Source organism: Thalassophryne amazonica, chromosome 4 (genome assembly GCF_902500255.1).
Source record: "Thalassophryne amazonica chromosome 4, fThaAma1.1, whole genome shotgun sequence".
Lineage (NCBI taxonomy): Eukaryota > Metazoa > Chordata > Actinopteri > Batrachoidiformes > Batrachoididae > Thalassophryne > Thalassophryne amazonica.
Window position 1 is genome coordinate 32,854,761 of NC_047106.1, and position 19,445 is coordinate 32,874,205.

The window sequence follows — 19,445 nt, forward strand, 5'->3', positions numbered from 1 at the left end:
TTGAGAAGCAGCCCGAGCTTCTTCTGCCATTTTTACATAAACCAAACACAATAACAATGTCTATAAACGCAGAGAATATATTCATGAGAGTTTTTGGCACAATATAAAAAGACTTTAATGCTGTTGTCCATGTGGAGCCTGATCAGAGTGTCTCAAATGCATTTCTTCTGTTGTGAATGTACTGACATTACCCATAATGCCCCTGGAGACAGCATGTCCATACTAAAACCTTGAAAATTAGTGCATTACTTTCAAACTAAAACATATATCTGATATTTTCACTTTATAAAACTTCAGACGTGACGTTAATTTAAATAACTTGTCCGAAATGATTTTGGTTAAAATTTTAACCATAAGTTAAAACTGTATGCCTCTGGATGACTTGGGTGATATTGCCAGTGTATTAGTATGGGGTCAAAAGAAATGAACATTTTTCTTTTCTGTGACCAGTTCTCCTTTGCCTGCAGAGAATAGAGTGGTTTCTTCTACAACCAGCTCTCCTCTGTTTATGGAGGATAGAGCGGTTTCTTCTAGAACCTGTTTACACAGGACAGAACTGCGAATCTACTACAACACATTTAACAGGTACGTACTCAACTGATTTTAGATTTTATAAATGTTTTTAACTATTCAGCTTTGTTTAACACATCTGCAAAAATACATTAGCGGTCTAAAAATTATCGAACCAAAACTTATCAGAAGATAATTAGTCCAATAATGGTTTTCAAAGTTATCTGAAAAGCTAATCCGATAATGAAAACATTATCTTTGATAATTAGCGGCTAGCGGATTAGTGAAACTGTGCCCACCACTGTTGCCTACACTCTTTCGGGCGCACAAAACTGGGAAATTGCCTAAGAGTTTTTTTTGTTTTGTTTTTGTTTTATGAGAGTGAGAGACTTTTTCTTAAGTATGTGTATGTGTGTGTGTACGCCAAATAAAATTAATGAATTAATTCATTCATAAATGTGATTAAATGCTTTAGATTAATTAATAGCAAACCTTGTAATTAATTAAATGTACTATTTAATTGCCTGACAGCACTGAAAATGATACATGTGATTAATTTAGATTAAGTAATTCACAAAGCTTGTAATTAATTTGATTAATTTCTTAAATCACCTGCCAGCACTATCATTATTATTATTATTATTATTATTATTATTATTACTACATCTTATGACAGGAAATAAACACACATATTATCTAATTAAATAGAACAATGAGCCCCAAAGTGTAGGCTGCAAGCCTCTGGTGGTGGCCCTACATGTGAACCTCAACAGGTCATAAAAAAATACATAAATCAGACATACATGTCTGATTTTCAATTTTGCAATAAATTTATAACAATCCCAACAACATTTAAGATTCTTTTAAAAACATGATCAGAAGTAATAAAATCAATTAGTGAGATTTAAAATACATGTTGTTATCCATTTATATGACCTTGTTTAATATAATATATAAGAAACAATTACAATCTGTCTCATGTCTTGGTCAAAATTGTGATTTAAAGGTTTGGATGCGCTGCAGAAAATTTCATACACAAAAGTGGACGGTAGCATTCGTAAAACTGGGAATTTATGACACAATCTGGAATTTCTTAGTTGACTAAAGATATTTTATATTCCCAATAAGGCATGAAGAAAGAAAGGACTGCACACTCACAGGTTTCTAATGCGTGATCCGGCAGGTTTGTCAGGTCCGTCCACTTCTGTGCTCTCATTCAGACAACTCTTCTCCTCCTCATCACTTGAGAGAAAAATCAAACCAAAAACCCATGAAACATCCAGCCTGTTTATGATTCAAATATCAACCACTGTGAAATGTTTTAGCACCCCAACAATAACTTTGGGTTTACAGACGCATAATTAAGAATCCACATGCGTGAAACAGGATGTGCACGAGGGACCTGCTGCATTCGTTCACGGGGATTCCGAGCATTTTGGCTTTAATGATGGTTTTCCTTTTTTTGATGGCTGATTTGACGGCTTGTAACAGGAAGCCAGAACACATCTCCTCGTTCACGATCTGCCTGCAGAAAAAAAGAAACACACAAATACCGAAGGTTTTTTCACAAATAAAAAGTAGACATGATATTTTAGTTAGTTTGTAATACAGGACCGTATTATTTGTGTTTCTTAAACAGTGGTGGGCACAGCTAACCAAAACGTTAGCTTTGATAACTGGTAATCAACTAACTGAAAAGTTATCTTTTATAACACTTAACCGATAAACCACCAAAAAAATTAGCGGAAGCTACAGCTAACCGCTAACTTTCAGCATTGTCTCCGGTACACTCTCAGCTACTGACAAGCCGATTTTGAGTTTAAACACCGCCAACGCTTCTGAGAGAATCAAAGGCGACCACAAACCCAAACACAGCCACTGAGTCAGTGTTTCTGTCTTTGTGTGCCCTGCCCACTGCAGTAGGGAAGTGTCATTTACCTTGACAGCATACAGTGGTCCAGCCATGAGGCAGATGACTTGAAAAGGAAAGCAGGTTTGACTTATGGTTTTGATTTATAAACCAAATTCATCCGGATAGTTTAACTACATTAATGTCAAGTCTGTCATTTATACAAAGTGGAAAACATAACACATATCTTTTAATTTTAAAATAATGCACTAATTCTGAAGATTTGAACTTTTCTTTTCTGTAGCAGCCTGGCAGCCAGGCCCTGTCTGCTGGGATAGAGTTGAGCTCAGCTCCTCTTAGCTGCCTCACTGCTGTGAAATGCATAGCAGACAGGAGCCAGCAGGGTTTATATAAATGTTTTTCACCATTACTAAGCATGTAAAAACACGTTAGCAGTCTAAAAGGTATCAGAACTAAATTTATTTGAAGCTAATTGGTCTAGCTGATGGTTTTTGAAGTTTGCTGAAAAGCTAATCCACTAACAAAAAAGGTAGCTTTGATAATTAGCAGTTAGGGGATTAGTGGAGCTGTGCCCACCACTGTTCTTAACCTCGAGGCATACTGACTTACTTGTTCACATGTCCATTGCCTGACTTCTCTAAAGAAAGCGGGTTGTAAAAGTGATGATTTACTTGTGTTATACTACTAAACTGTACCCCTAATTTTGCAATGCATTGCTTTGGCTTTGATATTTTTATTAATTTATATTATAGTGAAGAGATCTGATTTCTGTGTGAGTTCAAAGATTAGATTAGATAGAAATTTACTGATCCCTTGAGAAGCCTCCCTCAGCGAAACTGAGGTTCCAGCAGCACTGTATAGCAGCACACAGGGTAAGAAGCACAGAGTATCAAAAGTGAAAAAAGAAAAACAGTTTGCAAATATAAATACACAATATAAATACCAGATATACAGTAGTGTTCAGAATAATAGTAGTGCTATGTGACTAAAAAGATTAATCCAGGTTTTGAGTATATTTCTTATTGTTACATGAGAAACAATGTACCAGTAAATTCTCACAAATCCAACAAGACCAAACATTCATGATATGCATACTCTTAAGGCTATGAAATTGGGCTATTAGTAAAAAAAAAAAAGTATAAAAGGGGGTGTTCACAATAATAGTAGTGTGGCATTCAGTCAGTGAGTTTGTCAATTTTGTGGAACAAACAGGTATGAATCAGGTGTCCCCTACTTAAGGATGAAGCCAGCACCTGTTGAACATGCTTTTCTCTTTGAAAGCCTGAGGAAAATGGGACATTCAAGACATTGTTCAGAAGAACAGCGTAGTTTGATTAAAAAGTTGATTAGAGGGGGGGAAAACTTATACACAGGTGCAAAAAATTATAGGCTGTTCATCTACAATGATCTCCAATGCTTTAAAATGGACAAAAAAAAAAAAAAAAAAAAAAAACAGAGACGCATGGAAGAAAACGGAAAACAAACATCAAAATGGATAGAAGAATAACCAGAATGGCAAAGGCTCACCCATCGATCAGCTCCAGGATGATCAAAGAAAGTCTGGAGTTACCTGTAAGTGCTGTGACAGTTAGAAGACGCCTGTGTGAAGCTAATTTCTTTGCAATAATCCCCCGCAAAGTCCCTCTGTTAAATAAAAGACATTTGCAGAAGAGGTTACAATTTGCCAAAGAACACATCAATTGGCCTAAAGAGAAATGGAGGAATATTTTGTGGACTGATGAAAGTAAAATTGTTCTTTTTGGGTCCAAGGGCCACAGACAGTTTGTGAGACAACCCCCAAACTCTGAATTAAAGCCACAGTTCACAGCGAAGACAGTGAAGCATGGTGGTGCAAGCATCATGATATGGGCATGTTTCTCCTACTATGGTGTTGGGCCTATATATCGCATACCAGGTATCATGGATCAGTTTGGATATGTCAAAATACTTGAAGAGGTCATGTTGCCTTATGCTGAAGAGGACATGCCCTTGAATGGGTGTTTCAACAAGACAATGACCCCAAGCACACTAGTAAACGAGCAAAATCTTGGTTCCAAACCAACAAAATTAATGCCTCGCAGATGTGAAGAAATCATGAAAAACTGTGGTTATACAACTAAATACTAGTTTAGTGATTCACAGGATTGCTAAAAAAGCAGTTTGAACATAACAGTTTTGAGTTTGTAGCATCAACAGAAGATGCTACTATTATTGTGAACACCCCCTTTTCTACTTTTTTTTTTTTTTTTACTAATAGCCCAATTTCATAGCCTTAGGAGTGTGCATCTCATGAATGCTTGGTCTTGTTGGATTTGTGAGAATCTACTGAATCTACTGGTACCTTGTTTCCCATGTAACAATAAGAAATATACTCAAAACCTGGATTAATCTTTTTAGTCACATAGCACTACTATTATTCTGAACACTACTGTACTGCTCAGTACTGGTTTACTGGCTACTACTGTTAATCCTCCTGTTAAAGGGGTTGATTTTAAAATTTTAAACAGGGAAGAAATTACATTTTGTCAAAGTCCAGTGATGTGTAGACTTTCTACATCTATTGTATATCAAAAGTTTTACAGGGAATTAGGCAAAGTGTGTTGACTTTAATTTGTTAGTTTTTGTGTGTTAGTTTTGTGTTTGTGCCAAGTTCTCTGGGTCCTTGACCTCTGAGATCAAGAGATGCCTGGAAGAGTTTGTGGAGTCCTACGGTCTCTGGATAGAGGTGTGTGAGGATGCGTAATCTTTGCAGGAGAATGAAGGTCCAAGTCTCTGAGGTCTTGGTCTTGTCTTACTGTGTGGTTATGAGACTTGGACACTAACGTAAATCAGATGCAAATCGTGAATTACCTGCAAACCATGAACTGCAAAATGTGAATAATGAAAAAATATCCCCCGAAACGTGAACACAGGTCTCGCAAAACGTAAGCTGCACAACGTTACATATCAATCAATCAATCAATTTTTTTTATATATAGCGCCAAATCACAACAAACAGTTGCCGCAAGGCGCCTTATACTGCAAGGCAAGGCCATACAATAATTATGTAAAACCCCAACGGTCAAAACGACCCCCTGTGAGCAAGCACTTGGCTACAGTGGGAAGGAAAAACTCCCTTTTAACAGGAAGAAACCTCCAGCAGAACCAGGCTCAGGGAGGGGCAGTCCTCTGCTGGGACTGGTTGGGGCTGAGGGAGAGAACCAGGAAAAAGACATGCTGTGGAGGGGAGCAGAGATCAATCACTAATGATTAAATGCAGAGTGGTGCATACAGAGCAAAAGAGAAAGAAACAGTGCATCGTGGGAACCCCCCAGCAGTCTACGTCTATAGCAGCATAACTAAGGGATGGTTCAGGGTCACCTGATCCAGCCCTAACTATAAGCTTTAGCAAAAAGGAAAGTTTTAAGCCTAATCTTAAAAGTAGAGAGGGTGTCTGTCTCCCTGATCTGAATTGGGAGCTGGTTCCACAGGAGAGGAGCCTGAAAGCTGAAGGCTCTGCCTCCCATTCTACTCTTACAAACCCTAGGAACTACAAGTAAGCCTGCAGTCTGAGAGCGAAGCGCTCTATTGGGGTGATATGGTACTACGAGGTCCCTAAGATAAGATGGGACCTGATTATTCAAAACCTTATAAGTAAGAAGAAGAATTTTAAATTCTATTCTAGAGTTAACAGGAAGCCAATGAAGAGAGGCCAAAATGGGTGAGATATGCTCTCTCCTTCTAGTCCCCGTTAGTACTCTAGCTGCAGCATTTTGAATTAACTGAAGGCTTTTTAGGGAACTTTTAGGACAACCTGATAATAATGAATTACAATAGTCCAGCCTAGAGGAAATAAATGCATGAATTAGTTTTTCAGCATCACTCTGAGACAAGACCTTTCTAATTTTAGAGATATTGCGTAAATGCAAAAAAGCAGTCCTACATATTTGTTTAATATGCGCTTTGAATGACATATCCTGATCAAAAATGACTCCAAGATTTCTCACAGTATTACTAGAGGTCAGGGTAATGCCATCCAGAGTAAGGATCTGATTAGACACCATGTTTCTAAGATTTGTGGGGCCAAGTACAATAAATTCAGTTTTATCTGAGTTTAAAAGCAGGAAATTAGAGGTCATCCATGTCTTTATGTCTGTAAGACAATCCTGCAGTTTAGCTAATTGGTGTGTGTCCTCTGGCTTCATGGATAGATAAAGCTGGGTATCATATGCGTAACAATGAAAATTTAAACAATACCGTCTAATAATACTGCCTAAGGGAAGCATGTATAAAGTGAATAAAATTGGTCCTAGCACAGAACCTTGTGGAACTCCATAATTAACTTTAGTCTGTGAAGAAGATTCCCCATTTACATGAACAAATTGTAATCTATTAGACAAATATGATTCAAACCACTGCAGCGCAGTGCCTTTAATGACTATGGCATGCTCTAATCTCTGTAATAAAATTTTATGGTCAACAGTATCAAAAGCAGCACTGAGGTCTAACAGAACAAGCACAGAGATGAGTCCACTGTCCGAGGCCATAAGAAGATCATTTGTAACCTTCACTAATGCTGTTTCTGTACTATGATGAATTCTAAAATCTGACTGAAACTCTTCAAATAGACCATTCCTCTGCAGATGATCAGTTAGCTGTTTACAACTACCCTTTCAAGAATTTTTGAGAGAAAAGGAAGGTTGGAGATTGGCCTATAATTAGCTAAGATAGCTGGGTCAAGTGATGGCTTTTTAAGTAATGGTTTAATTACTGCCACCTTAAAAGCCTGTGGTACATAGCCAACTAACAAAGATAGATTGATCATATTTAAGATCGAAGCATTAAATAATGGTAGGGCTTCCTTGAGCAGCCTGGTAGGAATGGGGTCTAATAAACATGTTGATGGTTTGGATGAAGTAACTAATGAAAATAACTCAGACAGGACAATCGGAGAGAAAGAGTCTAACCAAATACCGGCATCACTGAAAGCAGCCAAAGATAACGATACATCTTTGGGATGGTTATGAGTAATTTTTTCTCTAATAGTTAAAATTTTGTTAGCAAAGAAAGTCATGAAGTCATTACTAGTTAAAGTTAATGGAATACTCAGCTCAATAGAGCTCTGACTCTTTGTCAGCCTGGCTACAGTGCTGAAAAGAAACCTGGGGTTGTTCTTATTTTCTTCAATTAGTGATGAGTAGAAAGATGTCCTAGCTTTACGGAGGGCTTTTTTATAGAGCAACAGACTCTTTTTCCAGGCTAAGTGAAGATCTTCTAAATTAGTGAGACGCCATTTCCTCTCCAACTCACGGGTTATCTGCTTTAAGCTGCGAGTTTTGAGTTATACCACGGAGTCAGGCACTTCTGATTTAAAGCTCTCTTTTTCAGAGGAGCTACAGCATCCAAAGTTGTCTTCAATGAGGATGTAAAACTATTGACGAGATACTCTATCTCACTTACAGAGTTTAGGTAGCTACTCTGCACTGTGTTGGTATATGGCATTAGAGAACATAAAGAAGGAATCATATCCTTAAACCTAGTTACAGTGCTTTCTGAAAGACTTCTAGTGTAATGAAACTTATTCCCCACTGCAGGGTAGTCCATCAGAGTAAATGTAAATGTTATTAAGAAATGATCAGACAGAAGGGAGTTTTCAGGGAATACTGTTAAGTCTTCTATTTCCATACCATAAGTCAGAACAAGATCTAAGATATGATTAAAGTGGTGGGTGGACTCATTTACATTTTGAGCAAAGCCAATAGAGTCTAATAATAGATTAAATGCAGTGTTGAGGCTGTCATTCTCAGCATCTGTGTGGATGTTAAAATCGCCCACTATAATTATCTTATCTGAGCTAAGCACTAAGTCAGACAAAAGGTCTGAAAATTCACAGAGAAACTCACAGTAACGACCAGGTGGACGATAGATAATAACAAATACAACTGTTTTTTGGGACTTCCAATTTGGATGGACAAGACTAAGAGTCAAGCTTTCAAATGAATTAAAGCTCTGTCTGGGTTTTTGATTAATTAATAAGCTGGAATGGAAGATTGCTGCTAATCCTCCGCCCCGGCCCGTGCTACGAGCGTTCTGACAGTTAGTGTGACTCGGGGGTGTTGACTCATTTAAACTAACATATTCATCCTGCTGTAACCAGGTTTCTGTTAGGCAGAATAAATCAATATGTTGATCAATTATTATATCATTTACCAACAGGGACTTAGAAGAGAGAGACCTAATGTTTAATAGACCACATTTAACTGTTTTAGTCTGTGGTGCAGTTGAAGGTGCTATATTATTTTTTCTTTTAGAATTTTTATGCTTAAATAGATTTTTGCTGGTTGTTGGTGGTCTGGGAGCAGGCACCGTCTCTACGGGGATGGGGTAATGAGGGGATGGCAGGGGGAGAGAAGCTGCAGAGAGGTGTGTAAGACTACAACTCTGCTTCCTGGTCCCAACCCTGGATAGTCACGGTTTGGAGGATTTAAGAAAATTGGCCAGATTTCTAGAAATGAGAGCTGCTCCATCCAAAGTGGGATGGATGCCGTCTCTCCTAACAAGACCAGGTTTTCCCCAGAAGCTTTGCCAATTATCTATGAAGCCCACCTCATTTTTTACATATCATGAACATATCTCATTTTTTACATATCATGAACATATCTCTATGTTCATGATATATTTTTTTTCAGATGAAGTAGTTTGCAGATTTGAGTTTACGGATCAATTACTTCAGGAAATCTTGATCACAAACCCTATCTCCATAATTTTTTTTTTTTTTTTGGGAGGTGAGCGTCGAGGGGGTTCTCGCTTCTGGTGTCAAGCGCCCAAAACAAAATCCACAGCATACATCTGTGGTTATACTACAGCACTCAGTTTGGAAAAATGTATATAAATGGAATTTTAGTGATTCTGTATTATTAAAATAAGTAATAAAATGAGTAATAACTACAGTATAACATGTTGAAGGGTCATCAAACTCACAGCATTCATAAGCCATTTCCTCTTGATCATACGACAACTCTTAGTTTGTGTGCAGTCAATTTTATGTCACTACACCTTATAACAATGACACTATTGAAAATTTAAACAATGAAAAAGTCCCTTAAATTTAAAAAGAAGGCATTTTTTCTGAACTGAGTGCTGTAGTTATACAAGTGCGTTTGACACTACAGGACAAAATTCTACTTTTGCCCCAAACGAGTGACTTAGTTTACTGTATTCACACCGACCCCATAAACCCGTTGTACTGTGTTAAATTCTTTAAAAATGAAACACTGCAGCAGCTCTATGCAGATTTGGGTACAACAACCTCTAACCCTCACACACCTCTGGTAGTAGCTGAGCTCCTCCTGCACCAGAAACAAGTTGGTTTTGAGCTCGTTCCTCTCAAAGATGATGTCGCGCACCTCCTTCTTGGTGAAGCACGGCTGGTCAGCATCTTTCTGTTCAGCATTTGGCTGCTTCGTCGCCTCCTGAGGCGTCTGTTGTAAGCTGGGCTAATGACAAAACAGAGATGTATCTGGTTCTTTACCATTTTATATCCACCAACAGCAGGATCCAATTTGTGTGTTTGGACCTGTGATAAATGAAAAACGCTGCATGCGTACAGGGCTGCTGCTGCTCCTGCTGCTGCTCTTGCTTTTGTCCAGACGTGCATGGAAGTTCTCGATCTCTTTGATTTTCTCTTTCAGGTCGGCCTCCATGTCGGCTTTCCTCTCCACGGTGCTCTTGAGCTGGGCCTGCAGCGCATTGTGCTTGTGGTGCAGCTCCGCATTCATCTTCATGAAACGCTCCAGCTGCTCCTGAAGCTGCACAGACAGATGTACAGTTTTATACAAAAGTTTGGGCTTCCAGTTTCTAGTATTTACAGAAAGTGTTCAACAATTATTTAAACAAATTAGGCAGGTGCATAAATTTGGGCACCCTTGTCATTTTATTGATTTCAAAATATTTAGCACTAATTATTGGAACACAAAATTGGTTTGGTAAGGTCATTGACCCTTGACCCCCTTACACAGGTGAATCCAATCATGAGAAAGGGTATTTAAGGTGGCCATTTGCAAATGTTTCCCCTCTTTGCAACTCTTCTGATGAGTGGCAAGGGAGCCTCTAAACAACTCTCAAATGACCTGAAAACAAAGATTGTTCAACATCCTGGTTTAGGGGAAGGATACAAAAAGCTATCTCACAGATTTCAACTGTCAGCTTCCACTGTGAGGAACATAGTGAGGAAATGGAAGACCACAGGCACAGTACTAGTTAAGGCCCAAACTGGCAGGCCAAGAAAAATCTCAGATAAGCTGAAGTGAAGGATGGTGAGAACAGTCATAGTCAACCCACAGACCTGCTCCAAAGTGTTGGGAAAGTGTAGGAACACGGACCCACAACAGGGGGCGCAAATGAACGGACAATGGAGAAAGTCAAATCACAAAGTTTTACTGTTGTGAATTCACACAACAAACACAACAGATTACAAATACAGCAGTAACCGAATTCCAAAGGTGTCGTGTGGGCAGGCTCGACGATAGGAGACGTCTGTCCGAGTCGAACCGGAACCACCCGATTTCCTCTGCCACCGAACCCCAGGGATACTGGAGCCGCCAAGTCCCGAACCCCAGGTGGCCACTGCCTCCGCTCGTCGGATCCGGTACTGCTGGCAAGGAACAGAAACAGTCAGGTGTGGGTGCGGCTGCACCCAGCAACACACAGGGTGGAAACACCACCTCCACCTCTTGTCAGGAGAATACAGGTGAGTGCAGGAATGTGAGTACTTATCCAAAATACAGTCTCCTGCTGTCTTTTCTCTTTCTGTGTAAAGGCAAAAAGTATTTAATGGTCAAAAGATGATCTGTTTGGCTGGATACGTTACCTCCTTGGTAGAGCGATATCTCGGCAATGAGGTGGAGATGCCGTCCTGCTGATATACCTCCCTGTTGATTGATATCAGCTGTCTCGTCTCAGGTGATGGGTGACAGCTGTCACCCTGGCTGCTCCTGTGAGGCGGCAGCGCCCTCTGGTGCCTGGAGCCCGCACTCCAGACAGGGCACCCTCTGGTGGTGGTGGGCCAGCAGTACCTCCTCTTCAGCGGCCCACACAACACCAAAGACCTACAACATGATCTTGCTGCAGATAGTGTTTGTGTGCAACGTTCAACTATACAGTGCACTTTGCATAAGGAGATGCTGTATGGGAGAGTAATGCAGAGGAAGCCTTTTCTGCGTACACGCCACAAACAGAGTCGCTTGAGGTATGCTAAAGCACATTTGGACAAGCCAGCCTCATTTTGGAATAAGGTGCTGTTGACTGATGAAACTAAAATTGAGTTATTTGGACATAACAAGGGGTAGTATGCATGGCTGAAAAAGAACACAGTATTCCAAGAAAAACACTTGCTACCTACAGTAAAATTTGGAGGTGGTTCCATCATGCTGTGTGGCTGTGTGGCCAGTGCAGGTACTGGGAATCTTGTTAAAGCTGAGGGTCATATGGATTCCAGTCAATATCAGCAGATTCTTGAGAACAATGTTCATGAATGAGTGACAAAGTTGAAGTTTCACCAGGGCTGGATCTTTCAACAAGACAAGGACCCTAAACACTGCTCAAAATCTACTAAGGCATTCATGCAGAACGAGTACAACATTCTGGAATGGCCATCTCAGTCCCCAGACCTGAATATTATTGACATTCTGTGGTGTGATTTTAAGCGGGCTGTCCATGCTCAGAAACCAACAAACCTCAGATGTTACGTAAAGAAGAATCGTCCAACATACCTTCAACCAGAATCCAGACTCTCAATGGAAGTTATAGGAAGCGTTATTTCTGCAAAAGGAGGATCTACTAAATATTGACATATTTGTTCTGTTGGGGTGCCCAAATTTATGCACCTGCCTAATTTTGTTTAAATAATTATTGCACACTTTCTGTAAATCCTATAAACTTCATTTCACTTCTCAAATATCAGTGTGTTTGTCTGCTATATAATATATTTAACTGAAATTGCTGATCCAAACAACCAATGATTTATAAAGGAAAATCATGGAAATCATCAGGGGTGCCCAAACTTTTGCATACAACTGTATATATGGAAATGCATGGAAGCAGCTCTGCAGACCAAGTTTAAAAACAGGGGCACACAGATGACGTTTGATACAAATTCCACCGTGTGAATACAGTAAAATGCAGAAACAGCTGGTCAGAGATCAGTTAAGTAGGTACATTTACATTTACTCATTTAGCAGGGCGCTTTTGTCCAAAGCAACTTATAAGTGCGTCACACTCAAAGTCACATAAAGGCATTACAGTAAATGCTAAGTACTAATCAAAGAGAAGAATAATTGCAGATGTAAAGCGATAAGTGAAGTAAAAGAGTTACCGGTACTTTATACTCCAAAATGAAATAACTGATAACAAAAAAAAAAAAAAAAAAAATCAAATGGGCTCATGTATTTATTGTAGTGTTTCCAGCAGCCCACATCCATCTGATGAGTTATTTTTCAGGACGTTTATATCAGTGTGCAAAAGCTGCAAAATATTTCCTCTTCTTATCATGAGTGCAGTATGACTGATTGATAAATCCCTTATTGCTTAAATTCTTCTGGCAAGACAGGTGTTCCATGGTTTTATATGGGGAGGTGGGATGAGATCATTTGGAATGTGCCATATACGGAATGCGAACATCAATGTAGTTTTCACCTTTTACATTCTGAGAAATTACCAGGAATGACCTCAGATTATGTTAATATTAAGTGAACCCTTGTGTCTGTGTAAAAGGAGTTTTCCGCTGTTTATACCCTGGCATGGAAGCACGTGAAAGATGCATTTGATGCATGCACTTTGCATCTTTGGCTCACCCACAGTGTTGCATGCAAAACTGTCCACGACTCTGGGTGCATATTACGAAATAAACAAACAATCCAAATAAGTCTGTTATGGTCTGCATGATGCTCTTCACAAGGACCGCTTTCCAAATTTCAGTTTGAGTTTGCCTCTTTTCTTTTCTCGTCACAATCAGTGTTTTTCCTCTCCAGCATCATTGCCGTGCAAACTGTGTTCTGCTGAACAGTGTTGCCACAGTTATTTTGAAAAACTAATCCAATTACTGATTACTCCTTGAAAAAGTAACAATTACTTTATTGATTTCTCAATTTTAAAAGTAACTATGTTAGATTACTAATTACTTTATTAGTTGCATTCAGCAGCTGCCGACAACAGCCCCCCCGCCACCTCAACATGAAAACAACACCCTCTGCCATGTCAACATGAAAATGATAACCAATTTTGCCAATACTCACTTTATTATTTGCCAATACTCACTTTATACATACATTGTACGTACAAAATGTATGTCCAGACGTTTTAAGTTGAACTTAAATACTATTTCCTGAAAAAAAAAAAGGTTTTTGTAAAACATAAAATAAAGTCAGTTTTTCTTGACTTCAATAAACATAAAAAATAAAGTATTTCTTAACCTTATATTTAACTGTTGACAGCACTGTAATGGTAAAACTTACAATTTCTAATCTACATTGTTTATAAATGTAACTACTAAATTCTTTCTAAATATTTTAGCTGTTGAAATCATTATTATTCTTCTTCTTCTTATTATTATTATTATTAGTATTAGTAGGAGTAGTAGTAGTAGTAGTAGTAGTAGTAGTCTGAAAAAACATCTTCAAAAGTGGACCTTTAATCTAGGGGTGCTGAGGGGGGCCGCGTTACCCCATGCTACCTTTCCGTCTGGATTCGCCCCTGGTTTCCCGTCTAACCAGAAAGAATGAATAACATGCGGAAAACGCGACCAGATTGACAAGTTTTATCAGTGTTTTTTATGTCATGTCCTCCTCAGAAAGAGACTTTAGGTGCATTTGAGGGAAAAAAGCATTAGTATTTGTTGCTAACACATCGTGCGTCTTCAGTTGTTTTCAGCAAGGACACTCACAGAGCGGCACAGAGTTTTAAAGAAAAAAAAGTGAAAAAATGTCTTTGTAAAGCTCAGTGCAGGTGAGCTGCCGTCACCATGCTTTGAGAGATGGCAATTGTTTCTTCAACTCGGAGCTGCTGCACAAAACAGCAGCTGAACAGTTCACAGCATCAAGTGCAAAGTGTGCAAAATGGGCAAAGTGCGCAGCTCAGCTGAACCCCCAACCTCCACCTACCTACTGGCCAGTTTTAATGCTGTGATCTACCCACACTATCTTTGCGATCGACCGGTCAGGCACCCCTGATTTATACCGTATAATGATACAAAAATAATAGTAACGCACATTGACTTGGAGAGGTAGATTTATTCTGATTATTGATTTGGAAAGATTAACGCTTTAGATTACTCATTACTGAAAAAAGTGGTGAGATTAGAGTAACGCGTTATTGGCATCACTGCTGCTGACAGAATTAGTGATTAAAAAAAAAAAAAAAACAAACACTACAAATAGTCAACTGACTAGAAAAAGGAGGCAGAAATTTGATACATTTGATACCACATGCTGAATATATTTTGTTACACTGAAGCAAGCAAAGACTTTGCCCAATCCAAAGCCCCATTTTCAATCTCAAAAATGCACTGAAATGTATCCGATACTGTCAAAACTGAAACAGTTCAAATGGACAGGGACAAGAGAAACTGAAGGGTGGAGGTGAAATGTCTCCAAACACAGACTGAGACAAAAAGTCTGTGGGAAGAGGAGAAGAACTGGAATGAACCTATGCAATGCTGAGACAAGTGCAGCATTCATCCTCAGGACAAAAACAATTTGAGGCATCCATTAGAGCAAATAGAGAAACTGCAGCACCATGACTTGTTGTGAAACACGCTTTTCACTTAAACCAACTAACTGGAAACAAAAAGTAAAGCATTTACGAATGCACGCCCAGTTACGACTGTAATTTAAATCATGTGCTGCCGACAAGCACAAGAAACGTGCGACAGTGCCCCCACCGTTCAGACAGTGATAAGTACTTACACTGATAATCGTTCACACTTCCCTCAAAGTTCAATACCACATGTGACAGGAAGTGCATGAGCATGTTACGAGGGGGAACGTGCATGACTCAACTTGCAATCTGAGTGTGGCAGTAATACAAAAAGGAAAGTATAAGAAACGTCTGCCGCCTGACAGGAAAACAGGACATGACCTTTGTAAGCAGAGTCATAAAGGTTATATGAACGTTTGAGTGCACAAGTCAGCAAGAAAAGCTCAGAGACTCTCTGTTATCCAGAAATCATCAGCTGGCAGATAATCAGCTCATCAGTGAAACAAAACTATTCACTCATTTCAAATATGCTCACCAGTGGCCAAAAAATGTGACATGGAAGAAAAACATCAGGTAAAGGTCAGGTCGGGGAGCATGCACTAGTGGCAAAACTACAGAACCACCTTGGGTCCTGGATAGCAACCAGACAACAACCAGGCAGACAACAGGTCCAGCCCCACTTCCTGAAAACAACCATCTATCTGTTACAGCCAGGTGATACTCGGCTGTCCTCTTGGCCTTTTGCAGTTACCGTGGTCCTCAACACTGAGGCACCTGTGTGCTGGATCACTGAGACGCATCACATGACCACAGTGTTATAGTGAACATTCCTTCACAGTGGAAGAGGCACGCCTCATCTGAGAGTCACTAAGTAACCACTCATTTGACAAAAAGTCATTCAGAAGTACTCAAGGACTCTCTGGAGAGAAAGAGCACCAAATACATCCAGTTGTTGCCGTAGATTCTCAAAGACTTGAAGTTTCATTCTCCTGCAAACATTTCTGCATTGCCAAAACCTCATCACTCCTTAAATTCATCCAAACACCTACCTCCTATAGGCCGTCCTTCCAGAGACATGATAAGTGAGTGTCTCTTCAAGTATGACATTTTCATTTCATAGAACTCTACCTCTATGAAATACAAGAAGTCATGAAAAGCCTGAAACCCAAACACTCCAACTGCTCGCTCAGCTTCTCAAGCACTGCAGTCGGTGCAGCCATTGAGAACACAAAGATAACAGTATTGTCCACAAAGTCAAGGGCCGCGAAGCTTTCATCACCAACAAAGCCACCTAAGTTGCTGGACTTTACAACCCTACCCAACACCCAGTCCCCTGCAGTTCAGCAGGAGTCACCAGATCAGTCTCCAGATCCATCTTCTTCAGTCCATTGATGACCTCCAATGGTTTCTAGGAATAAGGATCCAAATGGTTTTTCTTTGATCATCTCTCACGGAGTGCAGAACCAAGAGATCTTCTTTTCCAGTATCAAACTCTGCAAGGAGATTCACGGTGGGTGGAGTAACAATACAAACACCAACCTCTAAAAATGACATTTACCCACACTCCCAATCCAAAATCATATTAACATAAAATCTGTTTCCAGTGACTAGATGTTTCATTGTTCCCCCGATCACATATTTTAAGTGATTTTAAAGTTTCCACATTTATTTTCTGTGTCCTGCATTTTAATTACCATAACTCAGGCTACCCTACATATGTTACACATCTACACTGTCTTTATACCGGACAAACCCTCTATGACATCACCCATAGGTTTTCTGAAGAGCTGGTTTGAAGCTCAAATGGGGAACTTCCAACAGCAATAGAGACCAAACCCTGTTATACCAGGCTAGAAACATGGCTATTTCTGCTGTAAAGCTGGAAATTTTAACAAGAGCATCTATGAGGGGTGTGACTCGCAATTGGAGCCAGCCTCAAGTGGCCATTCGAGGAACTGCAAGATCTGGCACTTCTGCATTGGCTTCATATTTCAGGACCAGAGTTTGGGCATCATACTCTCAGGGAGAAATGATTCCACTGAAAACAGACATCAAAATATTCAAATTCCTTTTGAAGACTTCCCAAACAATGAAGAGACCTGACTGTGGACAAGGTGTGGGTGACAACAAAATGTTTCTGGATCATTATAGGTTCTGTGTGTTTATGCCTCTTTACCGCCTCTGCTTCTTTGGAGATGGTGCTTATCTGCTGGACTTTAGCCCTCAGCTCATCTCTCTGTTTGTCCACCACCTCCTTCAGCTTCAGCATCACCTCCCGCTCCTGCCGCTGAACACGATCTGACACATGCAAAGCAAAGCCAAAGAAAAAGATGATGAGAACGACCCTGATACTAAAGATTTTAAACATTCAGATCCATATCAGCTCTACAGTGGCGACGCTGAGCAACAAGGCACAAGCAAAAAGAAATTACTTTTTTGAATATCATCACATTACTCGTGATGTTAGATCGAGGACTAAAGAATGATCAGTTAATTTAAAAATGCAACACTGTTTTTTCCAGAGTATAAGTTGCAACTAAATCCTACCTGTCAAAAAAAAATGTCTCTTGAAGAGGAAAAAAACACACCAGTATGTAAGTTGCACCAGAGTACAAGTCGCAGTATTTTCTGCATGAGGAATTCACTTTTTAACACGACATTTAACAGCAGACAGGAGCCCAGTATAGCACATGTGCACATGACAGCGTGTGCTGTTACTTAACATAAGGACTTTTAAATTCCAAAACTAAACATGATGCAGATGCAACACAGATTGCTGAACCCATGATGTAGGAAACACATGTGACTTTTTTCATCAGCACTTTCATTTGGGATTTGTGTACTTTTATTGTTGGAGCTTTTTTGTTTAGTGCATCGATTCCTGGAAAATCAATCAATCAATCAATCAATCAATTTTTTATATAGCGCCAAATCACAACAAACAGTTGCCCCAAGGCGCTTTATATTGTAAGGCAAGGCCATACAATAATTATGTAAAACCCCAACGGTCAAAACGACCCCCTGTGAGCAAGCACTTGGCTACAGTGGGAAGGAAAAACTCCCTTTTAACAGGAAGAAACCTCCAGCAGAACCAGGCTCAGGGAGGGGCAGTCTTCTGCTGGGACTGGTTGGGGCTGAGGGAGAGAACCAGGAAAAAGACATGCTGTGGAGGGGAGCAGAGATCGATCACTAATGATTAAATGCAGAGTGGTGCATACAGAGCAAAAAGAGAAAGAAACAGTACATCATGGGAACCCCCCAGCAGTCTACGTCTATAGCAGCATAACTAAGGGATGGTTCAGGGTCACCTGATCCAGCCCTAACTATAAGCTTTAGCAAAAAGGAAAGTTTTAAGCCTAATCTTAAAAGTACAGAGGGTGTCTGTCTCCCTGATCTGAATTGGGAGCTGGTTCCACAGGAGAGGAGCCTGAAAGCTGGGACCTCCAAAACGAGCTAAAAAAAAAGTCATATTCTGGTAAATATGAAACAAACTAATGATCATTTAATTCTGATTGAAATCATGGGTGAAAAAAAAATCCTTTGGCACATGTATAGATTTTTGAAGAACCAACACTATTTTTGTTTTGCAACCTCTATTTTCTGCAAGGACATTTGCACGTTTGCAAGAGACACATGGGAGTCCAATGAGGCCATCACATTTGTGTGAGCACTTCTCAAATAAATCCCAAAATGTTAAGGCAGAATATTCTTCCCCTGTGGCTGCTCAAAAAAAAAAAAAAAAAAAAAAAAACAGTTAGGAAGCAACCCCACCCTGTGACTCACTTTACTGAGATGTTTTCCCAAAGCTGGGAATTAACAGAGGATTTAAGAAAAAGGACACGCAGCCTTGCTTTCTACATTACGTCTTCCATGCAACTTAAAAAAACAAACATTTGTGACGCAGCTGAAGAAGAAAGTTGTGTTTCTGCTTCTTCTTATATGCAAACGCCTGCTGCCCCCTGAAGAATAATTACAGTGCAAATATTATGATGAGCTGCTTTCAACCTCACAGCCAGTGTGCACAGATACAACTCGTTCAGCAGCTTTCCAGCCTCAACTAGAGCACCGCGCTCACAGAGCGCAAACCTCCGCCAACATTATAGTTTCCAATTCCACAAATTTTTACCTTGGAAAAAAGGTCAAAGTCCTAGAAGTGGCGTTTCATAAGCCAACTTAGATATGATTAAATGCCAGGAGTATGTATTTAGTTCATGCACTTGAATTTAAGGGTTTTTTGTGGCATTGTCAGGTTTGTTTTTCCAACTTTTTCATTTTCTGAATTCTTTTTCAGATCATTTTCACAGAACATTGGTTAGCTCTGCTATGGACAATTTCT

The 19,445-nt window shown here is 39.6% G+C and overlaps 1 protein-coding gene across 2 annotated transcripts in view; it reads right to left on the reverse strand.

The window, feature by feature from the left end:
• Window positions 1-19,445, reverse strand: part of LOC117509616 (RILP-like protein 1) — a 57,585-nt gene that overhangs the window by 26,470 nt on the left and 11,670 nt on the right. For both annotated transcript variants that reach the window (XR_004560449.1, XM_034169360.1), the window contains exons 3-7: window positions 17,286-17,407; window positions 9,967-10,167; window positions 9,686-9,855; window positions 1,913-2,035; window positions 1,669-1,752 (exon numbers count right to left, since the gene is read on the reverse strand). Coding sequence is in view for 1 of the 2 variants with exons in the window: in XM_034169360.1 (XP_034025251.1) it covers window positions 1,669-1,752; window positions 1,913-2,035; window positions 9,686-9,855; window positions 9,967-10,167; window positions 17,286-17,407 (700 nt within the window). In the remaining variant the exon portion in view is untranslated. The remainder of the gene's footprint in view (window positions 1-1,668; window positions 1,753-1,912; window positions 2,036-9,685; window positions 9,856-9,966; window positions 10,168-17,285; window positions 17,408-19,445) is intronic.